This window comes from Aythya fuligula, chromosome 18 (genome assembly GCF_009819795.1).
Source record: "Aythya fuligula isolate bAytFul2 chromosome 18, bAytFul2.pri, whole genome shotgun sequence".
NCBI lineage: Eukaryota > Metazoa > Chordata > Aves > Anseriformes > Anatidae > Aythya > Aythya fuligula.
In genome coordinates, this window is record NC_045576.1 from 6,678,249 (window position 1) to 6,693,852 (window position 15,604).

Sequence of the window (15,604 nt, forward strand, 5' to 3'; positions counted from 1 at the left end):
TCGGCGCCGCGGCCACGCCCCCTTCGCTCCCCGGCGGCCATTGGCTGCGCGCCGTGCCGCGCCCCGCCCCTCGGGGCACGGCGCCCTGGGGAGAGACCACGCCCCTTTCCTCAGCCCACGCCCCTTTCTTCAAGCCCCGCCCCTCCGCCAGGCCCCGCCCCGCCCCCTGCCCGCCGCGGCCGCCGATGGAGGCCGAGGCCGAGGCGCGGCTCCTGCTGCAGGAGGCTCGGGAGAGCATCGAGGCGGCGCGGAGCTACCGCCGGGAGCTGCGGCACCGCCTGGGGGGGCTGCAGCAGGCGCGGCAGCAGGTGCGGGGCCGTGGGGGCGGAGGGGCCGCGCCGGGACGGACCGGGCGCTGCCGAGCCGGGCCCTGCCCCTGCCCGCCGGTACCGGGGCCGGCCGGGGCACGGAGCGGGCGGGACCCGCCTTGGCCCAGGGGTGCCCGGCGGGGCGGGGGCAGCGCCCGGGGGCCCGGCTCCCGCACAGCCACCGGCACCTCGGGGCCCTGCCGCCAGCGCCCCGCTGAGGGAGCCCAGGGGTAACGGGACGGGACCGGGGCGCTCCCGCTGCTCTGGAGCCGGGCCCGGCACGCGGAAACCCGCTGGAAATCCGCCGGGGGTGCCCGGGGCTGGGGGGCAGGAGCCGTGCCCTGTGAGCTCCTCTCAGCGCCGCAGTGCCGGGAGCTCCTCAGCAGGACGGGCTGCGTGTGGCCGGGCTGGCTGTGCCTGCCCAAACCCAGGCGCTGCAGTCTCAGGGTGTCTCCTGCTAACCCCACGCGTACCAACCCCGAACCTGTTTTCCTTGCTGCTGTGGCCGCTTGTCTGCGTCTGTTTCTGCTCTTGCTCTCCGTGCCCATGACCACACGCTGTTTGCCCACGGAGAAGCAGCCACACGACACCCACACAAGGGTTCCCCCAGTCCCCAAGTGCTGAGTGCCTTACGCTGGGGCTCAGGTAGCAGAAGTTTCATTGCTTGGGGACCAGTGGGTGCAGGTGATAGGAAAAGCACTTCAGGGCACTTACACTGTGTCCTCTCCTTTCGGACCGATGGGACGAGATTTCCCAGAGCTTTGTTTCGCTGCATGCTCAGGACCTTGTATGTCCCAAGCCCCGAGCCTTGTTTGATTTGTATCCACACGTAATGGAGGTAGCGGGCTTAGAGAAGTGGCTGCTCGGCCTTCCTCCACCCCACCCCTGCACAAAGCCGAACACTTCCTTTTTTCTGAAGCATTGAAATAGCAAGAGAAGGGAAACCGAGCTGTGCGGCAGCTGTAGAGGTTCGTGAATATTACTTGAAGAGGAAATTTGTTTTACCTAACCAGAGAACTTCCTGTGTTGGTTGTCTGTAGTTCTAAAGATCTAGAAATTACGTGTAAGGCAGCATGCATGTTGCAGCATTTCCTCGTGTGTGTAACTTACACATCTTCATATGAACAACTTTTTTGCCTCTGAGTTTTGCAGTGTTAGTTCAAGGGTTTTCAAACGCATTTTCTTCCTTAGATTCAGTGAGTGCCAATATTTTATGAACACTTGTAGAATCTTCTGTGGCCTGGCTCCTCCAGAATCCGATCAGATTTGCTGTTCACCCCATGCTGTAACCCTGAGCACAGACAAATTCAAAGGTGGTTGTTTGGAAAGGATTGAAAAAAAAGCAGCTTTAGTAAGATCTTAAAAATCTAATGAGGGGATGTGGTCTGGAAAAGGGGTTTTATATAGACTTCTGAAAGTCTGCTGTCTCCTCATTCCACCAAGGATTGCTTGTGTGTGATGGCAGAGTGGTGTTTGAATGGAATCCCAACGGTTGTGAGGGCTGGCAGGGCAGGAGGACCTACAAAGCATTCAGACTTTTCTGGCAAGAATTCCTCGAGTGAAGTACAAGTAACCCAAGTTGTATTCAGCTCAAGCCCCAGAAGTTACCTTGATTTGCTGTGCTAATACGCCCTTCCCCTGGTCTGTGCTAGTTTCTTTGCCTCCTTCCCTCCTGTAGGTGTGCTAAATGACTACAGTAGCTTGTTTGTTAGCTGCCTGTGTCCTTTTTTTTAGAGCTGACTTCACACACAGGTGCAGATGAGGTGCTTCAGAACAATAAAAGACGTGCCTGGTCTTTGCCTTTATCCTGAGTCCTCCTTTCCTGTCACCTGAATTTAGATCAGAGAAAGCGCAACGCTGACCAGAGATGTACTCGAGCAACACTTTAACGATTTAAAAGGGACCCTAAAGAAGCTGTTGGATGAGCGACTGATGTCATTGCTGCAGGAAGTGGATGCTATAGAACAAGAGAGCATCAAACCGCTGGACGAATGCCAGAAGCTAATAGAGCACGGAGTCAGCACTGCTGATGATCTGCTCCAGGAAGGTAAGGCAGGACCCAGTACCCAGCCTTAGTTCTGCCTTCCAGTGTGTCTCTTTTCAAAGTCTTTTCTCAAATGTTCCTGTTAGCATCGGCATGCTTGGCTCATTTTGGACTCCTCTCAAATTAAGTGTTAAGAAGAGATTAAAAGTTGGGTAGTCTGAGGAGCTGATCAATTTTTACCTTGTGCTTTAATATTTCACTCCAATCCTAGGATGTATGTGTGTCAGTGCAGCCTTCTCTTAAGGACTGGGAGTATCTGCTTTTAGAAATGTGCCTTGCTGCAGGGGTGTCCTGCACTCCACCACTCTAGAATGAGTTTATCAAGCTACTTTGAAATAAAATGCATCTCAGGTACCATATAGCAAAATGTCTCTGGTCTTACTAAGTTAGCAACTGAGTCCAGTAGAATTTCAGGTGTGAATAAGCTTTAATGTCTGTCCTCTGTAAGGATAAACTTCGTCTGTTGTGGTCCAGTAGCTCTCATCATGGAATAAAATCATTTAAAATTTGAATATATCTGTCTTGCAAAGTGACATACTGTGCAGACTGAGTGAGCAAACATTTGTCCTAACATTCTGGACTTGCAGAAAGTTACTTGTACCCTCCTTCCAACCTGAACTAACATATTCTGTTGTAAGTTTGTATCCTACTGATGCTAAATACCTAGGCAGAAAGGAATGTCACTCTTGACTGTTTTCCCCAGACTGGAGAACCTACTGGGAGCATGTCTGAGCCATGAGTATGTTGGCAGTTTCCTTGCATTGTTCTCATGTCTCAACTTTAACTTTCTTTCAACATGATCTCAGTTCTGTGAACTAAAGGGTATTGAGCAGCCTCCCTTGGGTAGGAAATGTACCAGCTTGCGCTCAGCAGTGAGCTTAGTGCTTAAAAAACATGCTGGTTTGGTACCGCTGCGCCTCCTGCTCACAGGAATAGCGACAATATTTAAGGATTAATTTATTGGTTTATTTCCAGCACCACAGCTCTGGGACAGCTGGTAATCACCTTGTTTTTATTTTACATCTCAAGTTACTGAATCACAGGGTGGTGACAAAGATCGCCTCTGCTTTCTACAGGTTTGTCAGATCTCCTGAGGATCTGACTAGCTGCGCGTCTCCCATCCCACGGGTCGCTGTTGTCTCTGCACACACACACAGGCACTGCTCAGTCGTGTCGATAAAGTGAGCTGAGATTGCATGAGTCAGAGAGGAGTTAAGCCTCCATGCTTATTAAATCTCTTGCTGCCAATTATGACGTATGCTTTTCATTAGAGATTTGTAATGTTTGTAATTCTCCATTTGGAAAAGAACTGAGCTTGCTTATGTTGTGAATTACCATAAATCAGATAGATGGAGCATACATCCCTGTAAGCTGAAGTGCAGGACACGACTTTATATGGAAAGCTTATGAGAAGACTTCTGTTTATCTCCAGACTTTAATTCATGGATTACTTCATTCATTATGACAATACTGACCACTTACATTGTAGCAAACAGAGCAATGGGTGAAATTATTTTTCACTTTTAAGCTACTGCTTTTTGATTTTCTGCTCAATGAAGGTGCTTTACTTTTTTCTTACTTTAAAGCAGATGGAGAAAGGGATTTCTGGCATCCAACCCCAGTTCTGCTGCTGCTTGAGACCTGAGGCAAATTATTACGTGCTATGGATGTGTCTACGGGAAGTTTGAGAGCTTCAGAAGTTGCTAGATAGGCTTTATGTTGTTAACTGTAATTTTATTTTCTAGCTTAGAGTCGAGCAAAGGTGCTGAGAAAGCTTCATGTTTAATTGGCTGTTCGTGTCAGAACTGGTTATTCTTTGAAGCAAAGAATGCCTTACTTGGACATTTTCTCATTAGTAATATTTCTACCATTTGATTCCAGGAGAGAGTGCAGTCCATGGAGATGTGGGACAACAGAATGAAAAACTTTGCAACTTTACAAAAAAAGCTTTACATATTCAGCTAGATAGGTAAGATACTGTCACACTGAGGTGGTTGGAGGCAGTGGCACATGTGCTGCTCCTCCATGGGGATTTTTTCTGCTTTGAAACACAAGTCCTGTCTTCCATTCCTTTAAGAGATTTATCTGAGCTGTTTCTCTCCTGTTTATTTCATAGGCTTTTTTGGGTTTGGCAGCCACAGAATGGAGTAGTTTTCAACCTGCATATGTTCTGTAGAAATACCGGCTGTTTATTTGTCAATGGTGAAACCCCTCCCTGTGGAACAGCCTGTGTTACAGAGTATTTACTGAGAAACAGACAGTTTGGTTAGGGCTGAAATGCTGGGTGTTTTCTGAGCCTTTTAAGTTCGAAATGCACGTGCCAATTTCTGCAGCTGTTCTCTCTTTGCTAAGTTTGTACAGATTCAAGTGTATGGGCAAAACATGAATTTGTAGAGGCTGGCCCCTTTCATTACAGCAAACTCTTCCTTTCTCAGCTTACCAGAAGTGCCCTCCTTGGTTGATGTGCCTTGTTTATCTGCCCAGCTGGATGACTGCCTTCTTACCATACTGAAAAATGAAATATTCAGACATGGAACTGTAGCATCTCGCCCACCTGTACAGTTAGAGGAATTTGTTGAGAAGCCTGGAGGTATTTTAGTCCGATGGTGTAAGGTAGGTAAAATATCCTGGCTGAAAATCATTCAGGCTTTTGCTTTCTTGAAATAAATTGAAAAATCTCCTTTCATTCTGGATTCTCTGCTGCCTTCAGGGAATAGTGCACTCCAGCGTGTAGTTAAAAACTTCAGAAAATATTTTTATGATAATTGCCTTGTTTAAAGGCAAGGTAATCTGGTGACGTTGTGGATGGTGCTGAGGCTTGTGTCTGCCTGATGGTGACACTTCTGCCTCAGACTCTTGCTGCGTGCCCTGCCTCCATGTGCGGGCAGAAAGGGCCAGTGCATGAGTGCACCTCTGCCGTGCAGTCTCCTTCCCTGTCTGTGGAAAAGTCGGGAGGAACAGCTGGAAACACTGCTGCCCCTCCTTCCCACGCTTAAACAAGTGCCAGATGCTGGACAAGCAGGCACTGCCTCCTGCACGTACTCTTCCCACTAAACAAATAGCAGAGAGTAATCCACCTGTGCTGCTGTTGTACAAACACGACCAAAGATCCCTGGTGTGTTTCTGACAGATGTGATTCACACAAAGCCATTCATGCTGTGGAACCACGTGCTGCTTTTGTGTGGCAGCAATGGCTAAATGCTGTTGTTGAGACTGAACCTCATTGCTGGGGTGGTGCTTTGGTTCGGTTTGAAGATGCTTTAGCAGACCCAGGATTATCATCCAGAGGAGGCTGAACCTGTTCTGTTAGGCTTTTACACTTAAACACATTTGTGTTCTTAGGGAAATGGAGTGGATAGAAAGAGAAGATATTTTAATATTGGCATTAGCTACTCAAGGAGTCTCTCTTTGATATACAAGAACTATTTTTGAGTAAACCATTGCTATGTTCTGATGTGGTTTAGTCATTGTTGGACAGCTCTATGTTCCTTGGCAGCACGAAACAAACTTTTGTTTTTCTAGCAACAGCCAGGCATTCGTCACCTTACCTTGTAAAGGATGTGGATTCAGAGTGTGAAAGCATAGGCACGATTGTAACATGTAGTCTCATTTTTCTGTGTTATAAAGAGTTCCTGAATTTGGTCGTTTGAGTGATAGTAGAGCTTTTGTGGGGGGGGGGGGGAAAACACTCCTTTGACTTAGAGATATCAAAGAATTGGAAGTTTTTCCCTGGAACGGATTATGAAGGATAACTGTGAACTCTTCTTGCTGTTAAAAGTTGGCACTGAATTTTGTCTCCAAATTTGTCTTCAGCTTTTGCTTAAGGATCTTGTTATGTCTCTGCTAGACTGATAAGCTGATAAGCTCTGCGTTGTTCCTTCTGTAGCTACTTCTAAGCTGTGATCAATTTTTTTTTTTTATTAGTTGTTTTGGAGACTGATTTTATTTTCTATAAGGCGTGCTTTCTGCTCTTTAATACCTTGTTACCCTGAATTGCCTCTGCTGACAGTCTGCAATACGATCCTAATGTGTGCTGCTTCAGAGGTGGAAGGCAAAAAAAGGGCAGGGTCACACATTAATTACATATTAATGTAATACGTGTTTCTCTAGGTGGACGATGACTTTGTACCACAAGATTACAGACTGCAATATCGTAAGAGCACTGCCAGTCACTTTGAAGATGTGTATGTTGGCTCAGAGACAGAGTTCATAGTACTGCACATTGATCCTAATGTCGATTACCAGTTCAGAGTCTGTGCCCGAGGAGATGGACGGCAAGAGTGGAGTCCATGGAGTGTTCCTCAGATCGGCCGCACCACGCTAGTGCCCCATGGTACTGTTTCCTTGCTGTTCGTCTTCATCTTAATTCTGTCATCAGCATAGTGCTCCTGAAGGTCCATAGTTGAATGGAGCTGCTTTTTGTGCAGTGGTGGGGTTTCCTTACCTATGATACAGGTGTGATATATGATGAGCTATCTGTTCCTTCATACTAGAAGTTACTCTTTGCTGAATTTGGATTTCAGCTTGGTAGTGCGAGAGGCAGTGAGCTGTTCCAGCAGGCAGCTTAGTGCTTAGCCTTGGAAACCATCTCTGAGACAGTGCTTGCAGGCCAGAAGTCAAGATCTTTTTCCCCTTGTCTCCTCCCTTCCTAAAAATTCTTTGATGACCAAGTTATCTTGTATTGAGAGAAAACCTCAATTTCATCTTCACTTTCAGTTTTGTAAATGCAGTGGGTCACAGGTTTTCTTTTGCCTGCAAGATGACTTCACAGGGATTGCAGCACAGAGTAAACTTCTGGCAAACCCTGTGAGCTGGAAAATATATTCTGTGATTATAACGGATTTGGAAAAGAAATCTCTCCATCAGAAGAAAGCAAAAACAGCCCCCGTTCTTTACTTAGCTTAAGCTTCATATGAGGTAAACTGAGTGGACATTGCAACTGACAGTATTTTGCACGGACTGTAACTAGTCTAATTGAAGTCCATGCTTCTATTTCTTTTTTCTTTGAAGAATGGACAACTGGTTTGGAGGGTTACAGCCTGAGCAGTCGAAGAAACATAGCACTTCGAAATGATTCTCAGTCATGTGGTGTGCTCTACTCCAAAGCTCCTACTTATTTCTGTGGGCAAACGTTAACATTCAGGCAAGTACTTTCTTGATAGCTTTTGTCCGGTGCACCTACTGTGAACTGAAATTCCTTCTCTTGTCTGTTTTATCGTAATTGTATGTAAACCTGAGTCATGATACGTGTTTGAATTCTGTATTAGCTCAGACCAAATTAAGATATCATGTCTGTGTGAAGTCTGAACATCTTTTTCATTACTTCTGCTTCCCAACTCTAGGAGAACACCTGATGTTTTTGTAGGACCTGCACCTATCTAGCACAGACTAGAGTGAACTCCTGAGGGAAAGTGAAATATAGCCCATGGTGAGCAAATCTGTGGAACACGGAGTTTTCTGTTGTTTTGTAGCATCTCTTACTGGCTTGCTAGAAGTCAGTGGAGACTTTCCATTGAGTCTTTTTAGCCAGTGGGTTCTTTAGCCAGTGGGTTCTTTTCTTCCCAGACTATCCACATTTTGATGACATTGGATGGGAAAATGCATGTTTTTTCAAGACAGATAACGTTGACAGTCTGGCACCACTGTCTTTAACCTCTGAGATAATTATTGCTCAGCAGACTCCTGGCATTAGAAGGTCTTGATTGGAAAAGATATCTTGTGAAATTCAAGCTTTACATTTGATACAGAATGTAATTAAAAACTTTGGCAGCTCTGCTGCCTGTAGTCATTTTCCCGAGATAACACTGTTTAACTGGGTGTGAGGAACTTCCTTATGGGTTTGTCAGCTGTAGTTACAGACCTCAGAGACTCTGAAGCTTTATTTCATCTTTCTCTTGGTTAAATAAAACTACTTGCTGTACAGTAGGCAACCCCCAAAGATAATTTAAGGGCGTTGTTCATGATACTTTTTGTAACACGGTGTGTCATTTCTCCCTTCCTGATAAATTATCTTAACTTGAGATGGTTGTAGCATGAGGATGTATTCAGTTGTCCTGTCTGGGATAGGATAAAAAGACCCGAAGCTTTCATTTGAAATCTGTTGGTAGATGTAACATCTTTTGGCTCAGAAGTGCCTGTGAAATTAAAGGCAGAACTTTGAGGTTTTCCTTGGTTCTGTTTCAGACCAACATCCTTTTATCTTTCTCTATTGGTAACACATGAAAATCTTTACAGTTTAGTGTTGTGGACTTCTCTCCAAGATGAGATTGTTTCAGGATGGCAGAGCAGCAACAAGCACGTGTCCTTGAGAATTGTAATGACATGAATGTTACGATTGAAGACAACCTGACAAATCGGTTGTGTTCCTTTTCCAAGGCTGGAGAGTAGCTTCCTGTTTCAGAGTGTGTAAGATTTTGCTAAGCTGTGAGATGTAATATTTGGTGCTTGGTTTCTCCATCTGTTGAAACAAAACTATATTCACAAGGGGATAAGTGGGTTGCAGAGCAAACCAAGTAAGCGAGGTTCACGTTACAGATGTTTGTGAAGCAGCTTTGTATTCTTCCAGTGCATTCAGGACACAGGAATATCTCATCAGTGAAAAGTGAAGCTGTAATAAATGCAGTGCTTTGTATCTGTTTTTAAAAGATAGACTGCTTTAGTTATCCTCTGAGGTAAGGCATTTGGACTAGTTGGAGGAAAAGAGCGTTGCTTTAAGTCAAGACTCATCCTGTTTCTCTGCAGCCTTCAGGGAGCTGCCCTCGGGAAGGTGACGTTTCTCCCCAGGGACCAGCTCTGCAGCTGTCTCTGAAGTTTCCGCTTGCAGTAGGGAGCCACAGCCAGTCTGGGCAGGGTGCTGATTTGAGGACATCCAGCAGAGGCAGTGTGAAGATTGGGCTGCCAGGAGCCCACCACAACTCTCCTTAAAGCTATTAAAAGGAAGTGTGTGTGATCACCCATAGATTTACTTCTCTGTGCTCTGAGACAAATGGAAACTGGTGGTGGTTGAACTGTTTCAATGCGTATATGCAGTGACTGGGGCAAAGTCATTTGCTCTGCAGCACTGGAAGCAGTGAAGGGGATTTGAATGGTGTTCCACTGAGCATTGTTCCTACCATGTAAACAAATTTTAAGTCCTTAAAGATCATAAAGGCTGGAAAACTTTGTTAATGTTGTAGGAAAGATCGGTCCAGTAAAGCAAAGCTTAGGAGGCTGTGTAGTGATGCTCTGTACTGTTCTTGAGCTGGCTATTTATTTATCACTGTAAAAACAAAACCAGGTAAGGAGAGGAATGGTGATCTATGCCATATCCTGGCCTTCTTTTCCATGCTAGGGAGGGAAGGCCATGGGAGAACTGTGTGGTTGGCCCTTGTCTTGGGCAATCGTGTTGTGCTTCCTCTTTATGGTGTAAGGAAGGTTTGGTATTGGCTCTCTAGGGGTTAAGGATGGTGATGTAGTGATGCTGGAAAGCCTGGATGTGATCAATACAGAAGTGCATGATGCGAAACATGGCCTCAGCCTGGATTCACTGAGAGAGCTGAACCTAAACAGTTCAGTTGGTCCTAGACTGGCTGCTGTGTAAATGATCCCAGTCTGGGGGTACCATTGCTCCTACCTCACAGTATTGCTGTCCTGCTGCTTGTGTCATCGTTTTTTCTTTCTGGTGCTGCTGATCCAGGTTACTTTCACAGTGCTCTGCAGAAAAGGGTATACAAAAATGAGTAAGTGTGGGTGCAGATTGATAGGATAGAATTCTTACTTTTTAATGGGTCTATAACTACGCCTTTTTTCTTTTTTTTTTTTTGTCATTTGTGGGTTGGAAGTAAGTGTTTGTACTGACAGAAATCTCAAGAAAAGCTCCTTTAACTAGGGATGGAATGAATTAACATTACCTTGTGCACAAAGGCTTTGCTGTTTATAATATAGCTGTTTATAAAACTTTACCAGTAACTCAAAGTTTAAAATCTAGATTAGGGTACCAAAATTAATTCAATTTCTCATTTGAAGTTGTTTTGGGAAAGCATTGTGGATCATTTCCAAATTAAAAGATTCTTGGATATTTTAACTTTTAATTTTGTTTTGCTTTACAGCACAAGGCTCTTGCTATCTTAGTGATATTCCCAGGAGACTGAAAAACCTAACAGAGTGCAGCAGTAAAACATGGTTCCAATTTTATCTTCCCTGTTTGTCTTGACAGAGTTAACTCATTGTGTGCCAGCCTACTGCCCAGTTTAATTTTCAGTTCTTAAAAGCTTCTGCTTGGGGTTTCCTGTTGTTTGACAACAACTGAGGATCAGTGCTTCTCCCTCTCTTAAACTGTACAGAAAATAACCATCGCTTTACTTCCTAGAAAAGACCAGTTGAGTTTCCTGAGTCACTCAGGCTCTCCCAAAACCATGGTTTAGCACCTTTCAGAAAAGGCAGTACATGAGAAAACACCCAGATACAGAAGCACTCTTACTCAGCTGCAAGAGCCCAATGAATTTGGTGAAAGCCCTGGAGCACAGTGCAGAAGTCTTACATGACAGGGTGTTACTGGGAATTTCATTGTATGCTTTTGTGTAAAGCTTCAGGGTTTGACCTGACTTTTTGCTTGGTAGAATTGAAACCGTGGGACAGCCAGACAGACGAGACAGCCTGGGAGTGTGTGTGGAGCAGCAGAATGGCTACGATTCTTTGCAGCGGGACAAGGCTGTGTGTATTAGCACAAATGGTGAGTCAATCACATAACTGAAGAATGTGGGTTTTTTTTCCCCAAATACTGCAGTCCTTAGTCCTTTTTATCCCTGGATAATACACAAACAACTTCACCCACGTTGTGTGTACGCTGCTCATGCAGTTATCATCTTTGGTGAGATCATGGATCTCCTGCATGCAGTTACTGCAACCTGTTTGATGTGACAAAAAGCAATGTGACAGGATTGCCTTTCGTTTCTACTTGCCTGCCAAACACAGGCAGCCTTGCATGTTGGTATGTATAGAAAATGAAAAATAATGTTTGATACCTTGACTGTTTCAGGGGCAGTGTTTGTAAACGGAAAAGAGATGACAAACCAACTGCCTGCTGTTACTTCTGGATCAACTGTGACATTTGACATGGAAGTTGTGCAGTTAGGACCTTCCAGCAATGAGGGAGGAAACTTCAAGCTTAGAGTAACCATTAGCTCTAACAACAGGGAAGTGGTCTTTGACTGGGTACTGGATCAGTGCTGTGTCTCTTTGTATTTTGGATGTTCGTTTTCATACCCAGGCTGGAAAGTTCTGGTGTTTTAGCAGCTCATGTGAGTGAAGGGATTCTTGTTCTTGCTATACTCTGTAATGTCAAAAGCTGGATTTCCAGCTGTTTGATACCAACAATCTTTGTACTACTTGAACTCCGCTATATTGTACTTCCTACTGGATTCATTTCAAAAGTTGTGAAACATTGGGTTTTTTACTCTGGAAAAAGCGAAACAGGCATTGGTGTAGACATTAATTTAAGCAAGTCCAGAAGACTTTACCCTTTTTTTTTTTTTTTTTCCTCCAGACTTGAGTTTTGTCAGTATTTTGTTGTACTCTAGTCTCAGGGTACGCTTATTGTATGAAATTAACTTTGCTTAATGCTGCTGTTCTGTGAAATAAGCCTATAAACGTTAGGGGGTTGGAGGTAATGGACCAAAGCTTTATTTATACCACTCATAAAAAGAGCAAAGTATTTAGAGCAGTGATGCCTTGCTATGCTTCCTTGTACACAATGCTGCCTTAATAATATGAATGGATAGTGGGTTCTGCATGCAACCACAGTTTCTTCCATGCACGGTACTGTTCATTTCCCCCAAAACAAGGATGTCTGAGCCATGGTGTTTGTTCAGATATGTACCCAGTCTGTTAAATGACTTGGTTTTATCTAAGTGCCTTACTTCCATGTATTTCTTGAACTGTTCCCTGTATCTTAGAATAGATTTTCTAGAGTAGTTGCAGGGTGGTGCTTACATCCTCAACTTAATGCTGACACTTGTCTCACATTAGACCAATGCCCACAGCTGGACAGTTATCCTTCTCTGGTCTGAATGTCTTTCCTAGTTATATTTTACTTTGTAGCTGATGTCTGGGCGGTGTCATGCTGAAGTATGACATGCGGAGGGCAGCCATGATTCCTCACAGAGCCGTGTTAAGATGCAGAGGCAACTTTCTGCTGTCCCAGCAATAGTGACCTTGAGGTGGTTTTGTGCTGTACAGGACTCCTAGAAATCCCAGCTGTTCACTCATACTATTACAGGGGAGTACAAGGCCTCCCTTGCTGCTGGTGCAGCCACTGCAGCCAGCTGAGGCCACACACAGTGGCGTGCTGTCTGAGCAAGCTGGGACTGCAGCTGGAGGTGCAAGTTAGGAGGTAACAGAGAAGGGCCTAAGGCAGACACTGCTGGTAGATTTAACCTGTGGCAGTCAAAGCAGAGTACAGTGTGGTGCTAGTTTAGCTCTCTTCTCACTGTAGTAGGATGGGATAAAAAAGTACTAGGCAGTAATTTAAAATCTACATAAAGTTACCAGTATTCCCCTTAAGAGGGGAATAAGATTTATAATGAGCTTGTCACATGGACTATTCCTGGTCAAAAGATGAAACTGCATTTAAAGTATTCTTTAAAGTAATGCTCATTGAGGCCCTTAAAAAAGGTTTTCATTGCATTAAGTTCAATTAAAAATATACATTTCAACATGTTAGAGGGGCAAGTTCTTTTTATAAAACCTAGACAATCACCCTGCCCTTCTTCACCACTTTCAACATACTATATTATCCCTTTATGCTAGCATAAGTTTCATTACGGTGTATTAATACTCCCCATTCAAATTGTCAGTACAAAAATGAGTTGTCCTGCCTGCATTTTGCCCCAAGCATTGGTAGTAGGGGTACATGAATTCCAGAAGATAATGACAGCTAATATTATTACCATTTACAAGAAAAAAAATTGAGAAGTTTCAGAGGAATTGAAAAAACATATAGAATTAATTAGAATGTATTATAAAACATGAAGGAAGGAGGAAAGACTGGACACCCACAGGTTTATTATTCTTCTGTGCTAGCAATGAAATAGCTGCAGCATTCTCAGTTAATCAAGTGTAACTATTTCACTTTTACCATATCCTATACTTCGAATTCCTTTGAATTATTGTGACGAGTGTTGTCAAAATTGTGCTGTAGCCCAGCTGTCACATCTTGAATACAGTTCTTATGTTATAGCTGTGAAAGTCAAGTAGATGATCAAACTGTCAGTTGTGTTTAGGGGATCAGGCTGGCACTCCAGCCAGCAGCCAACTTGAATCTTGCTCCAATTAGTAGTGCTGGTAGTTTTATTAGTAAGACTTCAGGTGTCAGGTACTAGTTGTAACTCAGTACTTTTACTGTATGGAAATTAAAATAGTGAATATCTACATTTCTGAGGAATAAGCAGCTCAGGTACCTCTTCACCTGCTTTTGGAGGGCCTAGTCAGACTTGATTCTGCAGGATATTTACCAGCATAATAGATCATGAAACTTAAAGTCTTGAATTCAGGTACTTCCAGAGATGGTAATGCCTCGTCAGTTTGTTCGGCATATACACAGAAAGCAGCTTAAGATGACTGTGAAGGGCTACCCAGGAGGCCCCTACTGTTCCCCTTGAGAGCTGAGGATGGCAATAGACTAAATAGTTCTTCTGACATAAATTTTTAAGTTGCATCTTGAACAGGGCCAGCTTGCCAATTTTGTATTTCTAACTGAACATAAGACTAGCTGCCCAGATCACAAATTAGGTACTGTACAACCACCTCTTAGGAGAAGCATATCTCAAACCTGGGAGGGGTGAAGAATCTCAGGGCAAGACCTGAGTAAGAAAACAAGGTAATCCAAGCTTATGTTGGTTCTTTAGATAAAAAAAGGGTTAAGCTCCATTCTTTCACAGCAGCATTCAGCTAGATAGAAGACTTGGCACATCCTTTACAGTTTTTCACCTCTAGCTATTGGAGCCTTGCAAGACTCTAAGAGCGTTAACTGCCTATGAAATCCTGAAAGTTGTTTTCTGAAGCTAGTACATTCTCTTACCTCAAAACTGAGACATTTGTGTCAAGTGAAATTTGATTTTTTTTAAATAAAGTTTTATCCCACAGCTGTGTATGTTGTAGTAAATTGTTGATTGGGGCATAAAAGTGGGGAACCACTGAGTTTACCTAACAAGAATATAAATGCATTCTGTAGCATTGCATCTGTCTTAATAAGAGCTCCTCAATTTTTCCTCATTTTCATCTTGTTTCTCATAAGTCCTGTATATTCTTTGAGCAATTGTTTACTTTCATGTAGTTTAGATCTAAACTGACATCTCTTGCAAAAATATTTTTCTTGCTTTATTAGTGAAAGCATTTCTCACTACTTCCCTCAATATTCAATCTTACTAACATGTCTTTAGTTTACTGCTTACATTTCTTTAGTTACATTAAATGTTGCAAATCATGTACAAAGTAGATTTTGGCTACCATTACTGATAACCAAGAAGTGGGTGTTTGATCCTCTTCAAGTTAGGTCCATGTTGAATTAAAAGTTTTTCTTACTCCCTTAGTTCTGTTTTATCTGCAGCCTGCTCCCTTTCTTTGGTGTCTTTTGAATGGAACATAACTCATGAAACCAGTAAATAAGGTAGCTGTCAGGGTAACTTCCTCTCAAATACAACATTCATATCAACTACCTACTTCTTAAGTTGTAGAGTATTTGTCCTAAAGAGTACAGCTTCAGTCTTAAATCAAGCAACTTAGGAACAACGGGTAACAGTCTTGGAAGGGAAGACTTACCTACTTCATCAAAAACTCTTGTTTTCTTGGTTGTGTCAGCATGGAAGAGCAGATTTATAAACAGGAGCTGGTCTAACAGCAACACGTTCGTCCCAACACTGGTTGATGATGGCACCAAACTGTTCTGTGAATTCAGAAACACTTCATTTTGAACAACATTGTCAAATTTGTCCTCACAGAATGGCTTCTACATTCTCAAAGTAGAAATAAAATTGCTGGTTTTGTTTGTTAAGTGATTACTTTAACATAGTAAAGAGCACTGTTCAAATTGTGACTGCTCCATTCCAGGCAGTGAATCTCTACCTTCCTACCCCACCTGACAGTATCTCAAGAGACAAAACGGTAACTACAGTCAAAACGCTCAAAGCAATGCACACTTAAAGTTAACAAATTCATATAACAATTTTGACTGTGGCATTTAATGCACTGAACTTAACATTAGTCAAAGGTTCCAACT

At 43.6% G+C, this 15,604-nt stretch overlaps 1 protein-coding gene across 1 annotated transcript; it reads left to right on the forward strand.

The window, feature by feature from the left end:
- Window positions 1-177: 177 nt before the first annotated feature.
- Window positions 178-14,477, forward strand: CRLF3 (cytokine receptor like factor 3). Its single transcript, XM_032199450.1, has 8 exons — window positions 178-308; window positions 2,148-2,355; window positions 4,234-4,321; window positions 4,788-4,965; window positions 6,463-6,685; window positions 7,363-7,495; window positions 10,950-11,062; window positions 11,369-14,477. The coding sequence occupies exons 1-8, from the start codon at window positions 186-188 to the stop codon at window positions 11,620-11,622; spliced, it is 1,320 nt and encodes a 439-aa protein (XP_032055341.1). The 5' UTR covers window positions 178-185; the 3' UTR covers window positions 11,623-14,477.
- Window positions 14,478-15,604: the final 1,127 nt, after the last annotated feature.

Bases quoted from the DNA above. Each gene is read 5' to 3' on its own strand.
- CRLF3 (XM_032199450.1), top strand. From the start codon at position 186: ATGGAGGCCGAGGCCGAGGCGCGGCTCCTGCTGCAGGAGGCTCGGGAG. The intron at 2,356-4,233 runs GTAAGGCAGGAC...ATTTGATTCCAG, and splicing joins TGATGATCTGCTCCAGGAAG to GAGAGAGTGCAGTCCATGGA. The intron at 11,063-11,368 runs GTGAGTCAATCA...TGACTGTTTCAG, and splicing joins TGTGTGTATTAGCACAAATG to GGGCAGTGTTTGTAAACGGA.